This window comes from Hibiscus syriacus, unplaced genomic scaffold, assembly GCF_006381635.1.
Source record: "Hibiscus syriacus cultivar Baekdansim isolate YM2019G1 unplaced genomic scaffold, ASM638163v2 tig00111366_pilon, whole genome shotgun sequence".
NCBI lineage: Eukaryota > Viridiplantae > Streptophyta > Magnoliopsida > Malvales > Malvaceae > Hibiscus > Hibiscus syriacus.
The window spans coordinates 1,390,682-1,408,938 of record NW_024063071.1 but is presented as its reverse complement, the minus strand read 5'-3'; the positions used below and the strand labels follow the sequence as shown (position 1 = coordinate 1,408,938).

The window sequence follows — 18,257 nt, the reverse complement described above, 5'->3', positions numbered from 1 at the left end:
TCTTTTTATTATGTTTTCTTTTTAATTTAGTCCTTTTACTATCATTTGAACTTCTTTTATACTTATATTTTTGAAACTTGTATGTTTAGTTTTGAAGTCAATATTTTTTATTAAACCCCTGACTAATTGTACGTAAATTATTTTTTAAATATACAAGAGCATGATATATACATCTTGATTGAATTATGATAAGAGAATTCATTGAGTGAACTTGATGATAAAAGAAAATGTTATTTTTCTTAAAAATTTCGAATTCAAGCAATTGTGTCTGCACGATATGCCTATATTATTAATTGGTTAAGAAAAAAAATTGAACGAATACTACCAGAGACTAATTCATGATCTTATACTCAGGGACGAACTTATAAAATTTTAGAGAAAAAATCAATTGAAAATATCTAAAATGTGTATTAATTTGAAATTTTTAAGGGAAGACTTTCCTCACCCGCTCTATTTTGATACATCCCTGGATACTACCTTATAATCACTTAAATTATTTTAAAAAATACAATAAGGACTAAATCCAAAAGACATCATAGTACAGGGGATCTATTATAGAATTTAACGAAAATGTATTACTATATCGGAGGAAACTAAAATAAGCTTCCCAAGCGGGGCCACCAGCTCAATGTTAGCTGAGCTTACAATAAAGCTAAAAAAACAATAAAACATAGAAGCAAACTCAGCCACTGCCTGCTTACCCCGTATTTTTCCTTTTCATCAATCATTATCTTTCATTTCCTGTTCTTCTCATCTCAGTCAGATCTACTGCTGCCATTGTAGTCTCTGTGAAGTATTATCTTTTAGTTCGTCAATTCTTTCTTTGTCGAGGAAAAAAAAGGCTCATCAATATGAGCATGTACGGTAGAGATCCGTGGGGAGGCCCGTTGGAGATAAATGCAACGGATTCCGCCACCGACGACGACCGGAGCAGGAATCTACAAGACCTTGACAGGGCTGCTCTCTCTCGTCCCTTGGACGAGACACAGCAGAGCTGGCTGCTTGGCCCCAGCGAGCAAAAGAAGAAGAAGAGGTACGTCGATCTCGGTTGCATCATTGTCAGCCGCAAGATCTTTGTTTGGACGGTCGGGACACTGCTCGTCTCCGGACTTCTCGCCGGATTCATCACCCTGATCGTGAAAACGGTTCCACGTCATCACCACGGCAAGCCTCCACCCGATAACTACACTCTCGCACTTCACAAGGCGCTCATGTTCTTCAACGCTCAGCGTTGTAAGTTTACCTTAGTTTTTGAGCTTCAATTATTATAGATCTAAGTTGGGTATTGGTCAGATCAGGTTAAATCCATGCTTTTCAGAGCTTAATATAATATAATAGTCTTAATTACATATAATTATGATGATAAGCTAATTTATAACTGCACTGCATCGGGGAAGCTGCCCAAGCATAATAATGTATCGTGGAGAGGAAACTCGTGCCTCCGAGATGGCAAATCCGATACCTCCACTACGATAAAGGATCTGGTCGGCGGGTACTACGATGCAGGAGATGCTATCAAGTTCAACTTCCCTGCATCTTTCGCCATGACCATGTTGAGCTGGAGCGTCATCGAGTACAGAGCTAAATACGAGGCTGCTGGGGAACTCAATCATATTAAGGAGGTTATCAAATGGGGTACTGATTATCTGCTCAAGACTTTCAACAATTCAGCTGATAAAATAGATAAGATTGCAGCGCAGGTATAATTATACGGATATAATTCCTTATTTCACTGTTCTTTGTCATTTTTCTATGCTGATTGGTAAGTTATAAATTTGTAGGTTGGGGTAGGAGATACATCTGGAGGCAGTACGACACCAAATGATCATTATTGCTGGATGAGCCCTGAGGACATTGATTACCCGCGTCCTGTCTATGAATGTCACAGCTGCTCTGATCTTGCTGCCGAAATGGCTGCTGCTTTGGCTTCTGCTTCCATTGTTTTCAAAGACAACAAGGCATACTCTCAAAAGCTTGTCCACGGTGCACGGACCCTCTTTCAGTTTTCCAGGGATCAAAGAGGCAGATACAGTGCTGGTGGTTCTGACCCTGCCCTCTTTTATAACTCCTCCAGTTACTGGGATGAGTTCGTTTGGGGTGGAGCCTGGTTATACTATGCCACTGGGAATTCTTCCTACCTTCAGTTGGCTACTCATCCTAAACTTGCCAAGCATGCTGGCGCTTTCTGGGGAGGCCCAGATTACGGCATTCTTAGCTGGGATAACAAGCTTGCTGGTGCTCAGGTAACTTTATGCTTGTCTTCTAGTCTTGTACCTCTTGTCGCTGTCTGCTCTATTTGGTTAACACGAGGCCTTTTTGGTAGAAGTTTATATGTTAGGTTCTGTTTGTGTTGTTAGCAGTACCGTGATATTCAAATGCAATTAAGATTAGTTTTCTTGATAGCATTTGGAAAAAATTCTTCCAGTTTTCTGCCCTATGTTCATAGTAGTAAATGTACATCCTAGTAGTATGTTAGGTTCTGTTTGTGTTGTTAGCAGTACCGCGATATTCAAATGCAATTAAGATTAGTTTTCTTGATAGCATTTGGAAAAAATTCTTCCAGTTTTCTGCCCTATGTTCATAGTAGTAAATGTACATCCTAGTTCTTGTTTCTCCATCATTATTTGTCTTCTATATAAAGTAGTCTCAACTACATTTTAAGCACCATGGCCATTCATCTGTTGTTTCATTTTGTATAGTTAATCATTTTCCCGTTGATCTTTTCCTCAACTTTGTGTATGACCGTACTGCTAAATCATCAATCATACATTTCCTGGATAAGTTTTAGCTAGCTTCAAGGCTGTTAAAGTTGCACTTATGCTTCTCGGATAAAATTTAATTAGCATGCTTAATTGTGTATGTCTTTATTTGCAGTAACAAGTTATACATTTACTACTTGTCACAATTTGCCCATATATGGTTTAACAACTTTTGTCAGTGTTTAGCGATGGAGCCTTTTGGAAGTATCTTTTATGTTCATAACTAATATAACCAATGTTTTGTGTTTTAGGTGCTTTTGAGCCGGTTGAGATTGTTTTTAAGTCCTGGATATCCATACGAGGAAATATTGAGAACGTTTCACAATCAAACAAGCATAGTTATGTGCTCATACCTTCCAGTTTTTACTAGCTTTAATAGAACTAAAGGTAAAATTCCTTTTTTTTTGTTAACCATGTCGTACTTAAATGTGTTGGCTATGTAATTTTCTTTTGACCTTTGTAACTTTGGACATTGCTACAGGAGGTTTGATTCAGTTAAACCATGGTAGGCCTCAGCCTCTGCAGTATGTTGTCAATGCAGCCTTCTTAGCCACCTTATTCAGTGATTATCTTGATGCTGCCGATACACCTGGATGGTATTGTGGTCCAAATTTCTATTCAACTAATGTCTTGCGTGAATTTGCTAAAACCCAGGTATATTGTAGCCTTCGTTTTCAAAAGATAGTCTAGGGGAAATGGTTGATACCTCTAAGTCCTGAATCATACCGTGGCCGGTAGACAATGATTTTGTTTCTTCGGCTGTTACTTTGCAGATTGACTACATCCTCGGCAAAAATCCTCGGAAAATGAGCTATGTTGTGGGTTTTGGTAACCATTACCCTAAACATGTTCACCATATAGGTGCATCTATCCCTAAGAATAAAATCAAATACAACTGTAAGGGGGGATGGAAATGGAGGGATTCGAAAAAGCCAAACCCGAACACACTTGTGGGAGCCATGGTTGCTGGACCTGACAAGCATGATGGATTTCATGACATTCGTACCAACTACAACTACACCGAGCCAACTCTTGCAGGCAATGCTGGTTTGGTTGCTGCACTAGTGGCGCTGTCTGGTGATAAATCAACTGGGATTGATAAGAATACTATATTTTCTGCAGTCCCACCAATGTTCCCAACACCACCGCCACCACCGGCACCTTGGAAGCCGTAAACATGCTTATCTGATTCCAGTTCACGTGACTTACAGTCTTATGATTCTGGAAGTATTTTTTTTGGCACCTTGATGACCTCGAAAGTGAAAGAAGTGCAAAGGAGAACAACCTGCAGTAGTAAACTAATGGTGGTTTGGCTATTAGATTGGAGAATAGGACTTAGCATTTAGGATCTCTGGTCATTTGAATATGAAATCCATTCGGATTTCATGCTATACATAGTGTATATGTATGATATCAATACTGTATTCTTTGAAAACGAGTTTAAACACTTAAGTTGATTTAACAATAAACTTGTGTCTTAACATCTAATTGTTGCAGAATATGATTTTTTTCTTCAAAAACTCTTTATAATAAAAATATATATTTTTTAATTATAGACAAAACTCACATAACAACAAAAATATTAAAAATAAACTCTCAATTTATCTCAAAATAATTTTATCAAAATCATGAACATCTAAAAATAATTTAAATTATTGCTATAATTTACTAAATAATTTTCTTATATCTCTATTTCTCTCATTTTCTTTTACATTATTTGCCCTTTGCATAGGCCAAAATCATTTCAGGTCAAATAAGAAAGCGGTATATTTTAGGGGCAAATAGTGTATGAAAATATTTGTGGCGATGTTTTATCCAACAGGTCATCCATAAAATAATTACGATAACGATGTAGTATCAGAACTAAAGAAAAAAGAAAAAGACATGACGATGACGATGGAAGCTGTCTGAGCCGTACAGAGCTTTTAAGTTTTCCGGTTGAATGCGAAGGCAAGGGACGGAGCTAATGATGTAATGATCTTCCCTGAAGATGAAAATTATCGGTCAATCACTTCATTATTGCTGCTGCGATTCCACTACCTACAAGGGCATGACAGTCATCCTCAACATGTCCTCTTCTCCTTCTCCCAATAAGGTTTTCAGTTTTTCTGCAATTTTTCTTCAGATTATCTGGAGCTTTGTTACCCGTTTTCATACTGTTTCTAACAAGCTAAGCTTTATCATTGATAGGGTAAGGGACCCGAATCAGCTCCTCCAAGAATCACATCCAATGTCAAGCAGAACTTGCAGTTTTTAAAGTTGTGGAAGGTCTGAACTCTGAAACCATTAAGCTTCTTTTATTTTATTGTAAATCAATCCTTCTTATCTTAATTATATGAGAAAAAAAATCATGTAGGAATACCAAAAGAGGAAATCCAGTGTACCTAAGCCTGCAACTAGTTATAGGAGAAAGAAGGTGCAGAAGGAGGAGCTTCCTGAAGATTTAGAGCTTTATCGTGATCCAACAACGACCCTTTATTAGTAAGCACTGTCCAAGTTTCTCTTGTTTGGTCAATTTTGTACCGATTCATTTTTTTTAACTTCTTGGTGCTAAAAGTTTCTACAGTACCAACCAGGGTCTAGATGATGCAGTCCCTGTATTGCTCGTTGATGGTTACAATGTATGTGGCTATTGGGTGAAGCTGAAGAAGTATTTTATGAAAGGAAGGCTTGACACTGCTCGCCAGAAACTAATTGATGAACTTATAACTTTCAGTATGCTGAGAGGTTTATACTTTGCTTCTTCCATATCTAATTATTTTCCGTGGGAATTCCGTGCATGATCATGATGTTTAACTATCAAAACATGTAGCAAAAGCAAGTTAATATATGCACCAATTAGGAAATGATTATCTATTCACACCTTTCTGCTTCAGTATGTTCAATATCAGACATTTTGTGTACAACTTCTTTCAATTATCTTCCGCTGATTGTTAATGTTCGCATAACTCTCTGATCAGGTTATGTAGGAATGTAGGTTCTAGTTTACCAGTATGGTAGGATGCCTCAGCCAAGTTGTTAACGTGCTAAATCTTGTTATTTTTTAAATAATTTCAGGGGTTAAAGTGGTTGTTGTATTTGATGCCATGATGTCTGGACTTCCTACACACAAGGAAACTTTTGCTGGGTACTATATGATTCTGATTCTTTTACTGTCAAAGACAATTTCAGTCCTCTTTTTCTCTTTAAGTTCATTAATGGGAAATATCTTTATCATCTATGCTAAACTTGCTTGTTTGGATGAACCAGTGAATCTTCCTTTATGTTAGATTGATTATTATTTTTTATTAGTAATGATATGTAAATCCAAAAAAATTCATTGCTATGACGCACTTACTTGTTTCTACAGGAACTCTTCATTCTGCCTTTTTTTAATTAGGTTTACATATGCTGTTATCTACTTGCTGGACCCAGCTTAAAACTCCATGCTTGTATGATGATGATTTGCTTTGCTGCTAAATCCACACATCTGAATGGTTACTCACGTTTCTTAAGTTCATCCTCTGTTATTTTACATTTGGGCTTCTTAGGACTCCAGGTCAACTGGTTTTCAATTTATTCTACAATTTTTGCTTTACTTCTCCTATTCAAACATTGGCATGAAAGGTACTTTACATCATGTCTTATGTCAACCCATATTTCATGATCACTATGTGGCTTATACAAGAATTCATTAGTCATACAGACAATAAAATTGAGATATCATTTTTTTGTAATAGATATCAAGATGATGCTCAAAAACTCGAACTTGCTGTCTCCGAATCATTCATTTAACTCAAGGGACTCCACATGCATTCAACAGCTATATATCTGTAGTGTTGGTTATGTTGACCTTTTACTCCATATTTATGTTAGTATGACTAGTCAGGCATTGGGTATGATCTTAATTCCTTGTATTACGTGTGTGATATGTTTGCGGTTTCTATGGTGTTTGCATAAAAAACATAGGACATGGCATACACTGTATCCTATACAGAAGTTAAAAGTCTAGCAAAAATAAAAATAAAAAGGTAATGTGAAGAGTCAATGCTGGATATGGATGGTTGTCAAGCGATGGAAACTTCAATAATTAGCAGTCGATATGTTGCTCTGACATTTCTTTTTTCTTGATGTACTCGTGTCCAACACATATTTGAACACGGGTGTGATGTAAAACCTTCCGTATATATGCAAAACCTTATAAATATTGTTCATGTCCTTGTTAGACATATATATCCAACGCTTACATCGATCCTGGTAACGTAAAGCTATGGTATGTGCATAATGTGCCTTGAATTGGCTGCGTGGTCTTAAATACTTCATTGTTTGATGTCTCTTATTTATATAACTGAATTTCCTTGCTTTCAATAAGATTAAACTTTTATTTCTGATGTTAATAATTTCCAATTTTCAGCATCGATATAGTTTACTCGGGAGAATCTTGTGCTGATGCATGGATTGAAAAAGAGGTCTGAGATGACAACTAGATGAGAATTTGAATTGTTCTGTTACTGGTTATTTAGCATATTTGGTTTCATATATATAGAAGAATAAAAGGATTGGCATGCCTCATTAGTCGTTATACTTTTTTCATGTCACATTATAGTGAGAGTTTTACTTTGCTCTTTCTTCAATGATAAGTTATATTAAACTACAAATTATGTTATTGGGCAACAGTGAAAAAAGAAAGCAACAAATCATGTTTTTTATTAGCTTGAGAATCTTCTAGGATTATTATGAATGGATGGTACAGTATCATCTGATTAGTTAGACATGCAGCATATCCTTCCTTCAACCTTCTTTTTTTATATAAAAAAACACTTCTTAATGTTGAGGCCTCCAGGTAAATCATACTCAGTTAGTTCTAGAGATGCTACTGCAGAATATGTTAGAGAGTATTGGAGAGGCCTCATATCAAATAAAGTCGCTTCACCTCTTCTAAACTTTATGCATTAGGGGATAGTTTCAGTTATGCATCCAGCATTAGGGGATAGTATCAATTATGCATCTAGAACTGTCTGCCCTGTAAGTTATTCCTATAAAATCTGTTGCCCAAACTCTTCTCCATGACATCTAGTATACATCTTTCTGTAAAATATATTAACTATTCTTGTCCTTGTTACTGACTTCAAGTGTGCATGTCAAATGTATAACAGGTTGTAGCTCTGAAGGAGGATGGATGCCCCAAAGTATGGGTTGTGACTTCTGATAATTGTCAGCAGCAAGCAGCACATGGAGCGGTAAGTATTGCCTTACAATCAACAAATTATTCTATTGTAGTAGTTATGAAATTCTACCTGGCTATAATTGTTTGATGGTAATTTCTGCTATGTGCTCATTTAAAATTGAAATCTTCTCAATACTTGAGATGCCCTTGGTCCATGAATTGCTGATGTAACAAGTAGGCAAAAGGAGATTAAAGTATGGGCACACCGTAGCAGTTACAAAACTTTGTAGAATATACAGGACCTTATGGAGCCATACCACAAGTACTGTGGCCGTATGGCACATCATACTTTCTAAAGTAAGCTTGACATCCAGGATTCTTTGGAGTCACAGCTGAAAAGTTGCATCACAGGTTGATCAGTAAATTTCAGAACTTCATGCATTCACTATCACTTAAGTAAGATATTTCTCCACCCCATATATAAGAAATATTGTCCAACATCCTTTAGCAAAATTTTGCAACCTATGTATAGAAACTATAGCCTATAGGTTGCTTAAACTGTAGCAACTAAGGTGTCACTGATGATAGTTGGAGTTCTCCCTTAGTATCCTTGGTGATGAAGTGAAGCTAAAAAAACCTTCATCCTCTTTATCGTCAAGTGTGAAGCATTACAATTAAAAACAAAAGGGTTGATTAGTTAATAAATCACCGTTAGAAAATGAGGGTTTTAAGAATCAAGTGGCTGCGTGACTGTCTTGATCCTTGTTGGGATCACTTACCTCTTGTATTATTATTTTAGGCATGTGTCTTCTGTTTTGAAGGTCGTTCAAGAATGATCTATTGAATTATTCATTGGACTTATTCATATTAATGTTTTTGTTCAGGGAGCCTTTGTTTGGAGCTCCAAGGCATTAGTTTCTGAGGTGAGCCATATTTTTTAATTAAATGCTCTACATTTTTTTGCATTCCATCCAAATTAGATAACTATATTGAACTTAAAATAATCATATCCTCAGATTAGAATCATAGGAAACCAAAGACCTAATGGAAGTAGGATAATACTAATTAACAACCCCTCTCACATGTAGCTCAGCAAGGAGCTGCCTATGGACAACATCACAAGGGTATCTACTTTACATGGAATTAGGCTGGAACAAAAGAATACCGTGTTAAGTATCAAACTTGAAATCAATTGCTAATGAGTGGAGAGTTTTTCCTGTGATTTAATCGATGTGATTTAATCAATTACATGTACATGGATGTTTCTAATAAATAAATGCAAACCACACCAAGATGATAAATATCTTAGTGAGCTATGGATAAACTAGTAACAACTTTTCAGTATGTTCTATGGCTTCTACTTTAGCAAGTGTGACAGAGGGACTTACGCAAAGGGAAAAAAAACATCAAAAGTAATGTAACAGTAATGTAACAGGGATTTACCTTTTGTTTCATCAACAATGCCCCCATCCTATCCTTATGAGTGATTGAGAGGACAAGACATTTCTCTTTTTCTGATCTAACAAGTCCTTTCCTTCTTGATTCTTGTCCGTTCCAATAGAGTGAATATCGTTATAGATCATCGAGACAAATTCTCTGGAGAGAACATTTCCAAACGGTCTAGTCTAGTCTTTCTTATAACACATTGCTACTTGATGTCATTCCCCTGATTAAGAGATAAGCATCCTTGTTATGACAAATTGTTACCGTTGATGTAGCCCTCGTATATTGAAGTATTGTCTGTAAATTGCATCCATTCTACGACAGATTGTAATCATTGTCTGCCCCTTTTTTCTAGTGAAACATTGTTTGTATGCAATATATATTTTTTGACAATTCCTCTTATTGTATGTAGATTAAAGCTTCACAGAAGGAGGTTGAGAGGATGCTTCAAGAACAGAGGTGTTCCCCAATTAGAACGAAATTACAAAAATTTGCACCTAAGAAATTAACAGAAGTAAATGTTGTGTGGTTTATGTGCTGCATTTTAAAATTGTCATACAACTAATAGAACTTATGACTGACGATAGGAAAACATCACATAAAAGATAAGCCTAAAGCCGAAATCATAATACATAGTGGCCTTATTTCCTTCAGATGCAGCCATAGAAACAAACTGAGGGAATTATTTTTAGCAATCACATGCATCCATAGAACAAACTAAGGAATTATTCGTGGCAATGACAATTTTACGTAGTTTGTCGGCTGTGGGTAGGAGTGAAGGAATAAGGTTACCTTGCATACATAGTTTTGACCTTGGGATCAGATTCCAACATATCATAAAGGAAACAATCATACTAAAAGATTGGACCGTTAATGTTATGCTGCTTTTTAAAGCAGATTTTGGCAACTTAAGCTAGACCTGTTCTGTAGACTTATCTTTTAGCCTATTCCACTTCACAGTTCACGTCTCATTTGAGACCTGTGATAACGTTCTACTTAGATAATGCTTTCCAGCTTTACTAACATCTTGATCATGCTAGTTGAACAAACCTTGCTTGACAAAGTGTACTTTTGTATCATTGGCACGAAAAATATATTGATTCATGTTTTCACCTTCTTCAGGTCTACTTCTTTTCAAGGTAAACTATTAAAGCACAATCTCGATTCTGAAGTTGTCGATGCTCTTAAGGATCTAAGAAGACAGCTTTCTGAGAATGAGTCCAAGTAGCTATTCGGATACGGTTTGTTATTGGTTTGGAGCCGAATATTGCTAAAATCAGAATGCTAATCTTGGTGTACAGACCTTGATAGGTGACATTCATATGCAGTATACCTGGCTCATAAATCTTGGCCAGCCACAATTCTGATGAAAGAAAGTGGTGAGACTGGTAAATGGTAACTAACCTCTTTTTTAATTGTTGCTAGATTACACTATCCATGTATTTATGTGGTTTTTTCATGTCATAACTGTTTTTTTTTAATTTACTGTTGTTTCTCCATGTAATAATTCTTTTTATAGTGATATATTTTGTTTAAATGTTTAACAGTTAATAAATAATGTTATATGATTTATTTTAATTATTTCCCATTTTGTTTTTCTTAATCGTCCGTGTTAAGTGATCTTATCTCACATATGTTCGAGTTTATTGTGATATTATGTTAAAGTTAAGCCCTTCACTTGTGACTTAATTGTTTTAAGTTAGAAGCTTAGTGTAGTATCATAGCTTAAGTTTCAATATGTTCTTACTCAGCCCCTTGTAGGGGTGAGCAGAACTCGACTCATCTTGAAAAAATCAAAATTTTCAACTCGATTCGATGCTAAAAAATTTGATTAGACTTAGCACGACTCGACTCGAAATTTTTTAAATTCTAGTTGAGTTATAAAATAGAAATTGAATAATTCAAAATTTTTTAATAATTAATGAATTGATTTTCAAGTTCAAGACTAGTCTACAACTCTGCATGATATATATTACATATGAAAAAATATATGTATATCGTACATGATTATAAAAAATGTTTAAATTGAAATCAAATAGTATCATAATATTATAAATATTTATAATTAAATTTAAACAGAAACTCAAACAATTAGACTAGACTTGAATTTTATACTCGATTTGACTCAATTTTTTTTAATAATATAAGCCCATCACAGCGTATGGTTCATGTATATTATAGGTTGTTCTCGGCCTATCTCCACATGTAATTGATTGGGCTGGCCCATGTTTGATAGGGCGAGGTGAAATATTTTCCCTTTTATTTTGTATATGTCTATTTTTTTATATAATATATTTTCTATTCTTCGATCTGCAACGTTTCTCTTAATAATATTACTTTTTTTAATTAAAATTTGAATTTTTATTGAACGTGCAATATATTTTAATATTGTATCTAACAATTCTTAATTACTGATATAACTTGTTACATGAAATAAAAATATTTTTTAAATAATAGTTTTTTTCATTAATAAAGAACGTCAAAGAAAGTGTAAGAAACAAAGCAAATTAGCAGCCACCTATTACATCATTTGACTTAGTATATTAAAATGTGAATTTGCCATTTTTTATTATGGTATTTGAATTTATTGTTACAATATTTGTTAAAATTATTAAATTAATGTATTATTTTTAAAAAAATTCAAATTAAATATCCAATAAAAAAATAATATTACACAAAAAACTAAAAGATAAATTAAAGTACCATTTTATAAAAAAATATAGGTACTAATTAGAAAATAGTCAAATTTAAGTATTGAATTAAAAATTATAGTACATTAAAAAAAATTTTAAAGATTAATTTATATAAGAAACATAAGTAATACATCACAAGGGGAAAAAAAAGATAAGCACGAAGCAACTTACCTCAGTTGTTAAAGGAATTGTTATTGTTCCTAGAAGTCACGGGTTTAAGCACCAGCGATTGTAAGGGTGATTGAGCGTTCATTGTCAAATGATTGGAAGTACTTAGAACATATACTACTTTCTAATCACTTTTAACTTAATGAAAAAAGGGATAAATTTTGAATATCAATTTTTATATTAAATCATATCTTATAAATATATATCTTATTTATCTCTATAATATAAGGCAATTTTTCTTTAGTAATGATGTTGAAAAAGGGATTTGTTCGGGGTTAGGAAAATTATTTTCTCATCTAAGATTATTGTTACAATATACTATAGAAGACGTCCGAATTATTTGACGACTTCTGGAAGACACCGAGATTACACAATGTTTTTGGAAAGACACCGGTCGAACTACAACGTTGTTAGCTTGCAGGCATACATACATCTTAAGAGAAGTCGTTGAGTCTTCCATGCATCTTCATGAATATATTGAATGATCCATATGACTTTCTTATAACACTGTAGAAAATAACTTATTTGAGAAAATAAATTAGGATAACCACCCTATAGAATTTTATTTTCCCAAAAAAATATCTCAATATTATGCTCATATAATATCAATATATGAATTTTAAAAAATAATTTCAAAAGAGCATAGGGTAATTGTGACAAAATCATCCACTCTTAAAATTTCTTGTTAAAGATTATGGTTTGATTCAAAACTTTTTTTTAAAAAATTATTATACAACTCATATAATTAAAAAAAGAATTATGATTAATGTGAAAATTCTTGAATAATTAAAAAAATCATATCTATACAAATATATATATATATATATATATATTATAAGATGGTGTTATCGTCCTGCTTCACTCACTTCCACGATCAAAAAATGGTAGTATCAGCACACAAACCCAGAAAAAGAAAAAATGGTGTGACTCGTGCGAGTTAGTAGAGCATCTACCAGAGTCAACGACGAGTTGCAGACAGTGTAATATGATTCACGACAGCTCTTACAGTAAAACCATCCCAGAAAAAGGAAAAAGAAATTCATGTCAACATTGAATGACAAAACAAAGTTTTGTTCCACTGCTAAACCAACCAGAGAAAGAAAATGAATGAATCTGAGAGTCAAAACGGGGAGGGTCCCATCCCAAACATTGCCGTCTGTGTGGTCTAGTCTGACGGTCAAAACTTTGACTCCTTCATTAAAATCCAACGGTGGTGATGGACCCCCAGCCCTATTATTATGGTGTAATTTGATCCATGATTGATGATGCCATACCTGTCCAGTCTTCTTTTACGTGCAGAAACTACAAAATACTCAATTACTCTCCTCCACTAGGGATAACAAACGGTTAGATCGGTTGCGGACACTTTCTCTCTCATCTCTATGTTCACCTAGTATTTTTCAATTCACTATATGCCCATGATAGGTAAAAAATTTCAAATACACACCCGTCACACGGGTACATTCTCAAATCTATCCCACACCCACCATCTAACTGGAGACATATCCGGCTAAACCCGCCTGACAACTAGGGGTGTGCAAAAAAATCTGATCCGACCGATCTGATCTGTTGACCCGTTGATTTGATCAAAAAATTATGATATCTGATCCATTTTTCAATTTTGGGATAGTTCGGATCGGGAATCCAAATTTTTTCTGGATTATCAGATCGAATACGGATCGATAAAAAAACATATTCGGATTATTGGTTTTGGGCTTTTTTTTCAAGATGTTTTTGTTTTTCAATGCATGATTATACAAATTAAAATGCATAAATTATTCATAATTTTCAAAATCAGCAGAATGTGTGAATGCACTTAAATCCAAAATCGATAATTCAATATACATACATATAACGTATTTCTTAAAAATCAAAATCAATAAACGAATGCTCTTAGATTTAGCAGAATATCAAAATCAAAATAACAGAGTATTGACTATTGGCCTTGTATCTTGAACATAACTAAGAGGATTAAATCTGAAAACCGGAGTATTCACCTTAAGACAAATTAAAGCGGCCACAAACAACTTTGATACAACAAACAAGATTGGGGAAGGTGATTTTGGATCTGTGTATAAGGTGACATACAACTCTACTACCCGCAGAGGAGACCAAAGTAAAGAAGAGGAAGAAGACGTACCTGAATGGGCTAGAGACCAGAGTTTGAAATTTAGAGAAGAAGAACTACCAGAATATCGACGCAATAACCATCAAGCAAAGCACGAGAGGTTTGAAAGAAAAAAATTGATTCATAAACTTATCCCTAATTTTTGGTTAAATTATAAGTTATATTTTATACAATATAAATATTTATAAATTAGTCTCTAAAATTATACCTAAATTCATAATAGTCCAAAATTTAATAGATATTTAGTGGGCAAGTGGATGCGGGACGGGTAAGGTCTTAAACTCATCACCCGCCCACTACCCGCGACGGGTACCACTTTCTAAATTCACACCCGCCCACTACCTACTAAAGTTATACACATCCTCGCCCCAATTAGAGCGGATAGGATACGAAATCCCTAATTTGCCATCCCTACTTCCCAGTTGTTCACTACCCCTTTCCATATTCCATCTCTCTCTTGCAATTATCACTCCACACCATTCCTTCAACTAACATAACGTATCAAACCAAGGAATTTTTTCAAAGGACTGCTCTGCCTCTTACCACCTTCGTCACTTTAATTCACCATCATCAAGGATGGTTCGAAAGAGTATCGATAGTGTAATCATATCTCTAAAAAATTAGATTAAAATAGTCGCTCTTTCCTCTATAATACTTGATCCAATATATATACTTATATAATCTATATCCACGTTACTATGGTGATGTACTATGGGGTATTATTACTCTAGGGTTGACTGCCACCAAACTTTCCCATATTAACTTTGCATTGCAATTATGACTTCACCAACTTCACCTCTCCTTCCTATTTTTCATTTCTATATTCTTCCATCCTCATCAATTGCATGCTACGCCTACACACTTCTTCACTTCTACGTTCATTTATTCAAGTGTAATATTTTACTCGCACTACAAAACAAGAAATAGGTTCACACTTTTTTTTTATTGAATTAATCACTGGTATCCGATCTATTGACCGACTAATCCAGATCGGGTACTACAGAGGTGAGGGCGACACTCTCAACCCAGTTTGCTCCATTCACAAACGTCAGGATTCGAACCCCTGACCTTGCTTAAGGGACCTAGTGCCTCATCCTACTAGACCAACATCATACTTCTTTAATTACATATTAACACATGATATTACATTATGGTATGATATTTTTTAACAATTTCTATTAATGGATATTGAATCCACAATTTCTACGTATTGATGCTACGTGTTAAATATAAATTATTTTTAAATTTTATTAATATAATAGACATATGATATGACACTATAAAATGATATCATGTGTCAATTTTTGAATTAAATTAATAATTATCTTGACACTAGATCATTTTTTTCATTTTTTATTATAAAATTAAAATAATTATTTAATTTGACACATGCACCATAAAATGGTACGATATGCCAAATTTTTAATTATAAAATTATAAATAATAATTTTTAATAGTTTAGAGTGATAAAAAGATTATATATGTTTAGATTTTTTATTAATCATTGGCAACATACAAATTATGTAAATGCAACTACTTGAAATCAAGTTTTCTAAGGAGATCGACTTCCTTTTACCTTTGAGATCGCTAAATGAGTTCTTATAACAATAAATTATTTATTAAGAAATATAACATCATTATATGATGTCATGTGTCATTTAAAGATAGGAGAGATGTGCAATGTCATTTCTAAAGTATATGTACCATATTGTAAGATTTACTGTACTTTATGGGCCATTCGTTAAATTGTTTAGAACTTGTCAGCATCACAAGTGGGTTCCAATATTGTACAATCTTATATAATAAGCCTAAAATAAATCAAAGCAAACCAAGTATGTGTGTGTCAGCATCATTGGGCTAATCCTATAATTATTAACCTTTATAATTTAAAGATAATTTTTATAATATTTCATTATATTTTTTCAATTAAAACTGTATTTTAACTGATAAAAATGATAATTATATATATATATATATATATATATATATATATATTTGTGTGTGTGTTACGTTAAATCAAATCAAACCAAGTACAAATTTTTTATCTAAAACGGAGAATATTAGAAAACGGATTTATTTAGAAAAAATCTTTTATTACAATCTATAATTTATAAAAGAAGTTGTAAAGAACTTTTTACCATTAATTTTTTAAATGACAGATGAATAATTTATTTATAGCTTAATGCCTATCACTTCTAAAATAAGAAAAATAACTTCACTTTAAAACAAGATATTATATTTTTAAACTATTGATATGTTGATTCGATCTATTGTACAAAAGAATAAAAAAAATATTATACTATGTGATTGTTGTATCTTCTTCCTATCTTCTTCACTTTTACTTCTTCGTCAATCGAAACCTTCGAATCAACTTCTCAAATTGAATCATTCAGAAATTCATATTCTTCGATTAATGATAACATTTGATATGACATTTAAAAAACTCACGTGATCTGTCATGATCAAATCCATTGTCATATCATCATATCTATTCAATCGACCAACCTATAAGTAACAGTTATAACTTTAGGCTTAATACCAACCCTAAGAGTCTCTATATAAATCTCCCACGCAACAAAGAGGACATTTTTCCTCTTCAGATTTATAAGATCACTATTAACCGGATATCATTGACCATTTATAATTCTATTATTGTTTAATAATTACGATTTTCTGTTTAAATTAAGAAAAATAAGTTATTTTTAATTGTCAAAACCTAAAATTTTTCATCAATCAACGAGAAAAACTGAAAAGAAAAGCCATAAACTCATCTTCATGTATGGATATCGTGGAAGCTTAGCAAGAAAGAAAAATTAGAGCAGGGCCACAGGTTAAGGGATTATATATGAAACTGACACATGGGATAAATCCATGTGGTCATTTCAATAACGCATGCTTGCGTAGGGAGAATGCCCAAAAAGTAGGTTTTTGTAGTTTTGTGGGCAATAATGACGAAAAGTTTACTTGTGTCGGGACGTTGGTTCACAACATTGGTTGGACGGTTCAAGCTCAATAGCAAAGCCTCGACAGTTCACAAGAGTGCTCCATAGGTCGGTGACTGGCTGCACCACCCCCGAGCCTTATGGACCCCCCCTCATTTCTCCCTTGGGAACCTTTGCATTTAATTCAGTGATTTCAACCCTCCTTTTCCTTTCTTCTCTATCCTATATTGTATTCAAATAGATACTTACTAATATCAAATGATTACGAATATTTCGAATAGATATTATATTGTAATAATATTAAAACAATAATTTTTTTACAAGAATATGGGTTTATTTAGCTGAATATCTGAAACACAGAAACTGGGGTTAGAGAGTGTTGTGGTAAGTTACAAAGTGCAATAATTAGCAGTGGAAGTGGCGGACAAGTGGGTTGAGAACCACCCAAAGGGTCCAAGCCACTAGCTGATGCTATGAAAATAAATATCAAACTCACTTCCACTTATACAGGTGGCCCCTCTTATCTTATCTCCTCCCATATCTTTTTTTTTAATAATTAATAGATTCAATATAAATAATTATACATATATAATTCATATTTTAATTTCATTTTTTACATAAATGACATTCATTAATTTTATTAAAAAATAGAAAATATCTAAAATTATAATGAAGGTTTATAACTATAAAAATATTTAACTTTTTTAATTTAATTTAATTGTTTAACTTTATATCTAAAATTATAATTCTTATTTTAATTTAATTGTTTAACTTTTTTAGGAAAAAATATTTAATTTTTTATCAACTCAAATCAATTGATAAAAATGTAATGAACCGTTAAATTGATATAAAATCCTTTTTATCGATGTTCACATCAATTATTTTATTTTTATATAAAAACAAAATTAATTTAAAAATGATAAAAATATTTTTAAAATAATTAAGTATTTTAAAAAATTTAGAGTCAATTGTATCACA

At 33.3% G+C, this 18,257-nt stretch overlaps 2 protein-coding genes across 4 annotated transcripts; both read left to right on the top strand.

The window, feature by feature from the left end:
* The first annotated feature begins 768 nt into the window (after positions 1-768).
* Positions 769-4,228, top strand: LOC120159416 (endoglucanase 25-like). The gene is made up of 6 exons (XM_039170005.1): positions 769-1,233; positions 1,390-1,700; positions 1,782-2,243; positions 3,011-3,146; positions 3,241-3,413; positions 3,533-4,228. The coding sequence occupies exons 1-6, from the start codon at positions 852-854 to the stop codon at positions 3,932-3,934; spliced, it is 1,866 nt and encodes a 621-aa protein (XP_039025936.1). The 5' UTR covers positions 769-851; the 3' UTR covers positions 3,935-4,228.
* A 394-nt stretch (positions 4,229-4,622) lies between these two features.
* LOC120159421 (uncharacterized protein YacP) lies at positions 4,623-10,781 on the top strand. 3 transcript variants are annotated; one of them, XM_039170009.1, is made up of 10 exons: positions 4,623-4,854; positions 4,950-5,027; positions 5,116-5,240; positions 5,326-5,486; positions 5,817-5,886; positions 7,153-7,207; positions 7,895-7,978; positions 8,790-8,828; positions 9,761-9,807; positions 10,471-10,642. In XM_039170009.1, the coding sequence occupies exons 1-10, from the start codon at positions 4,750-4,752 to the stop codon at positions 10,574-10,576; spliced, it is 870 nt and encodes a 289-aa protein (XP_039025940.1). In that variant the 5' UTR covers positions 4,623-4,749; the 3' UTR covers positions 10,577-10,642. The 3 variants fall into 3 exon arrangements, with proteins under 3 accessions (XP_039025940.1, XP_039025942.1, XP_039025943.1); XM_039170011.1 differs by lacking the exon at positions 9,761-9,807 and having other exon boundaries at positions 10,471-10,781; XM_039170012.1 differs by lacking the exons at positions 8,790-8,828; positions 9,761-9,807 and having other exon boundaries at positions 10,471-10,781.
* The last annotated feature ends 7,476 nt before the right edge of the window (positions 10,782-18,257 follow it).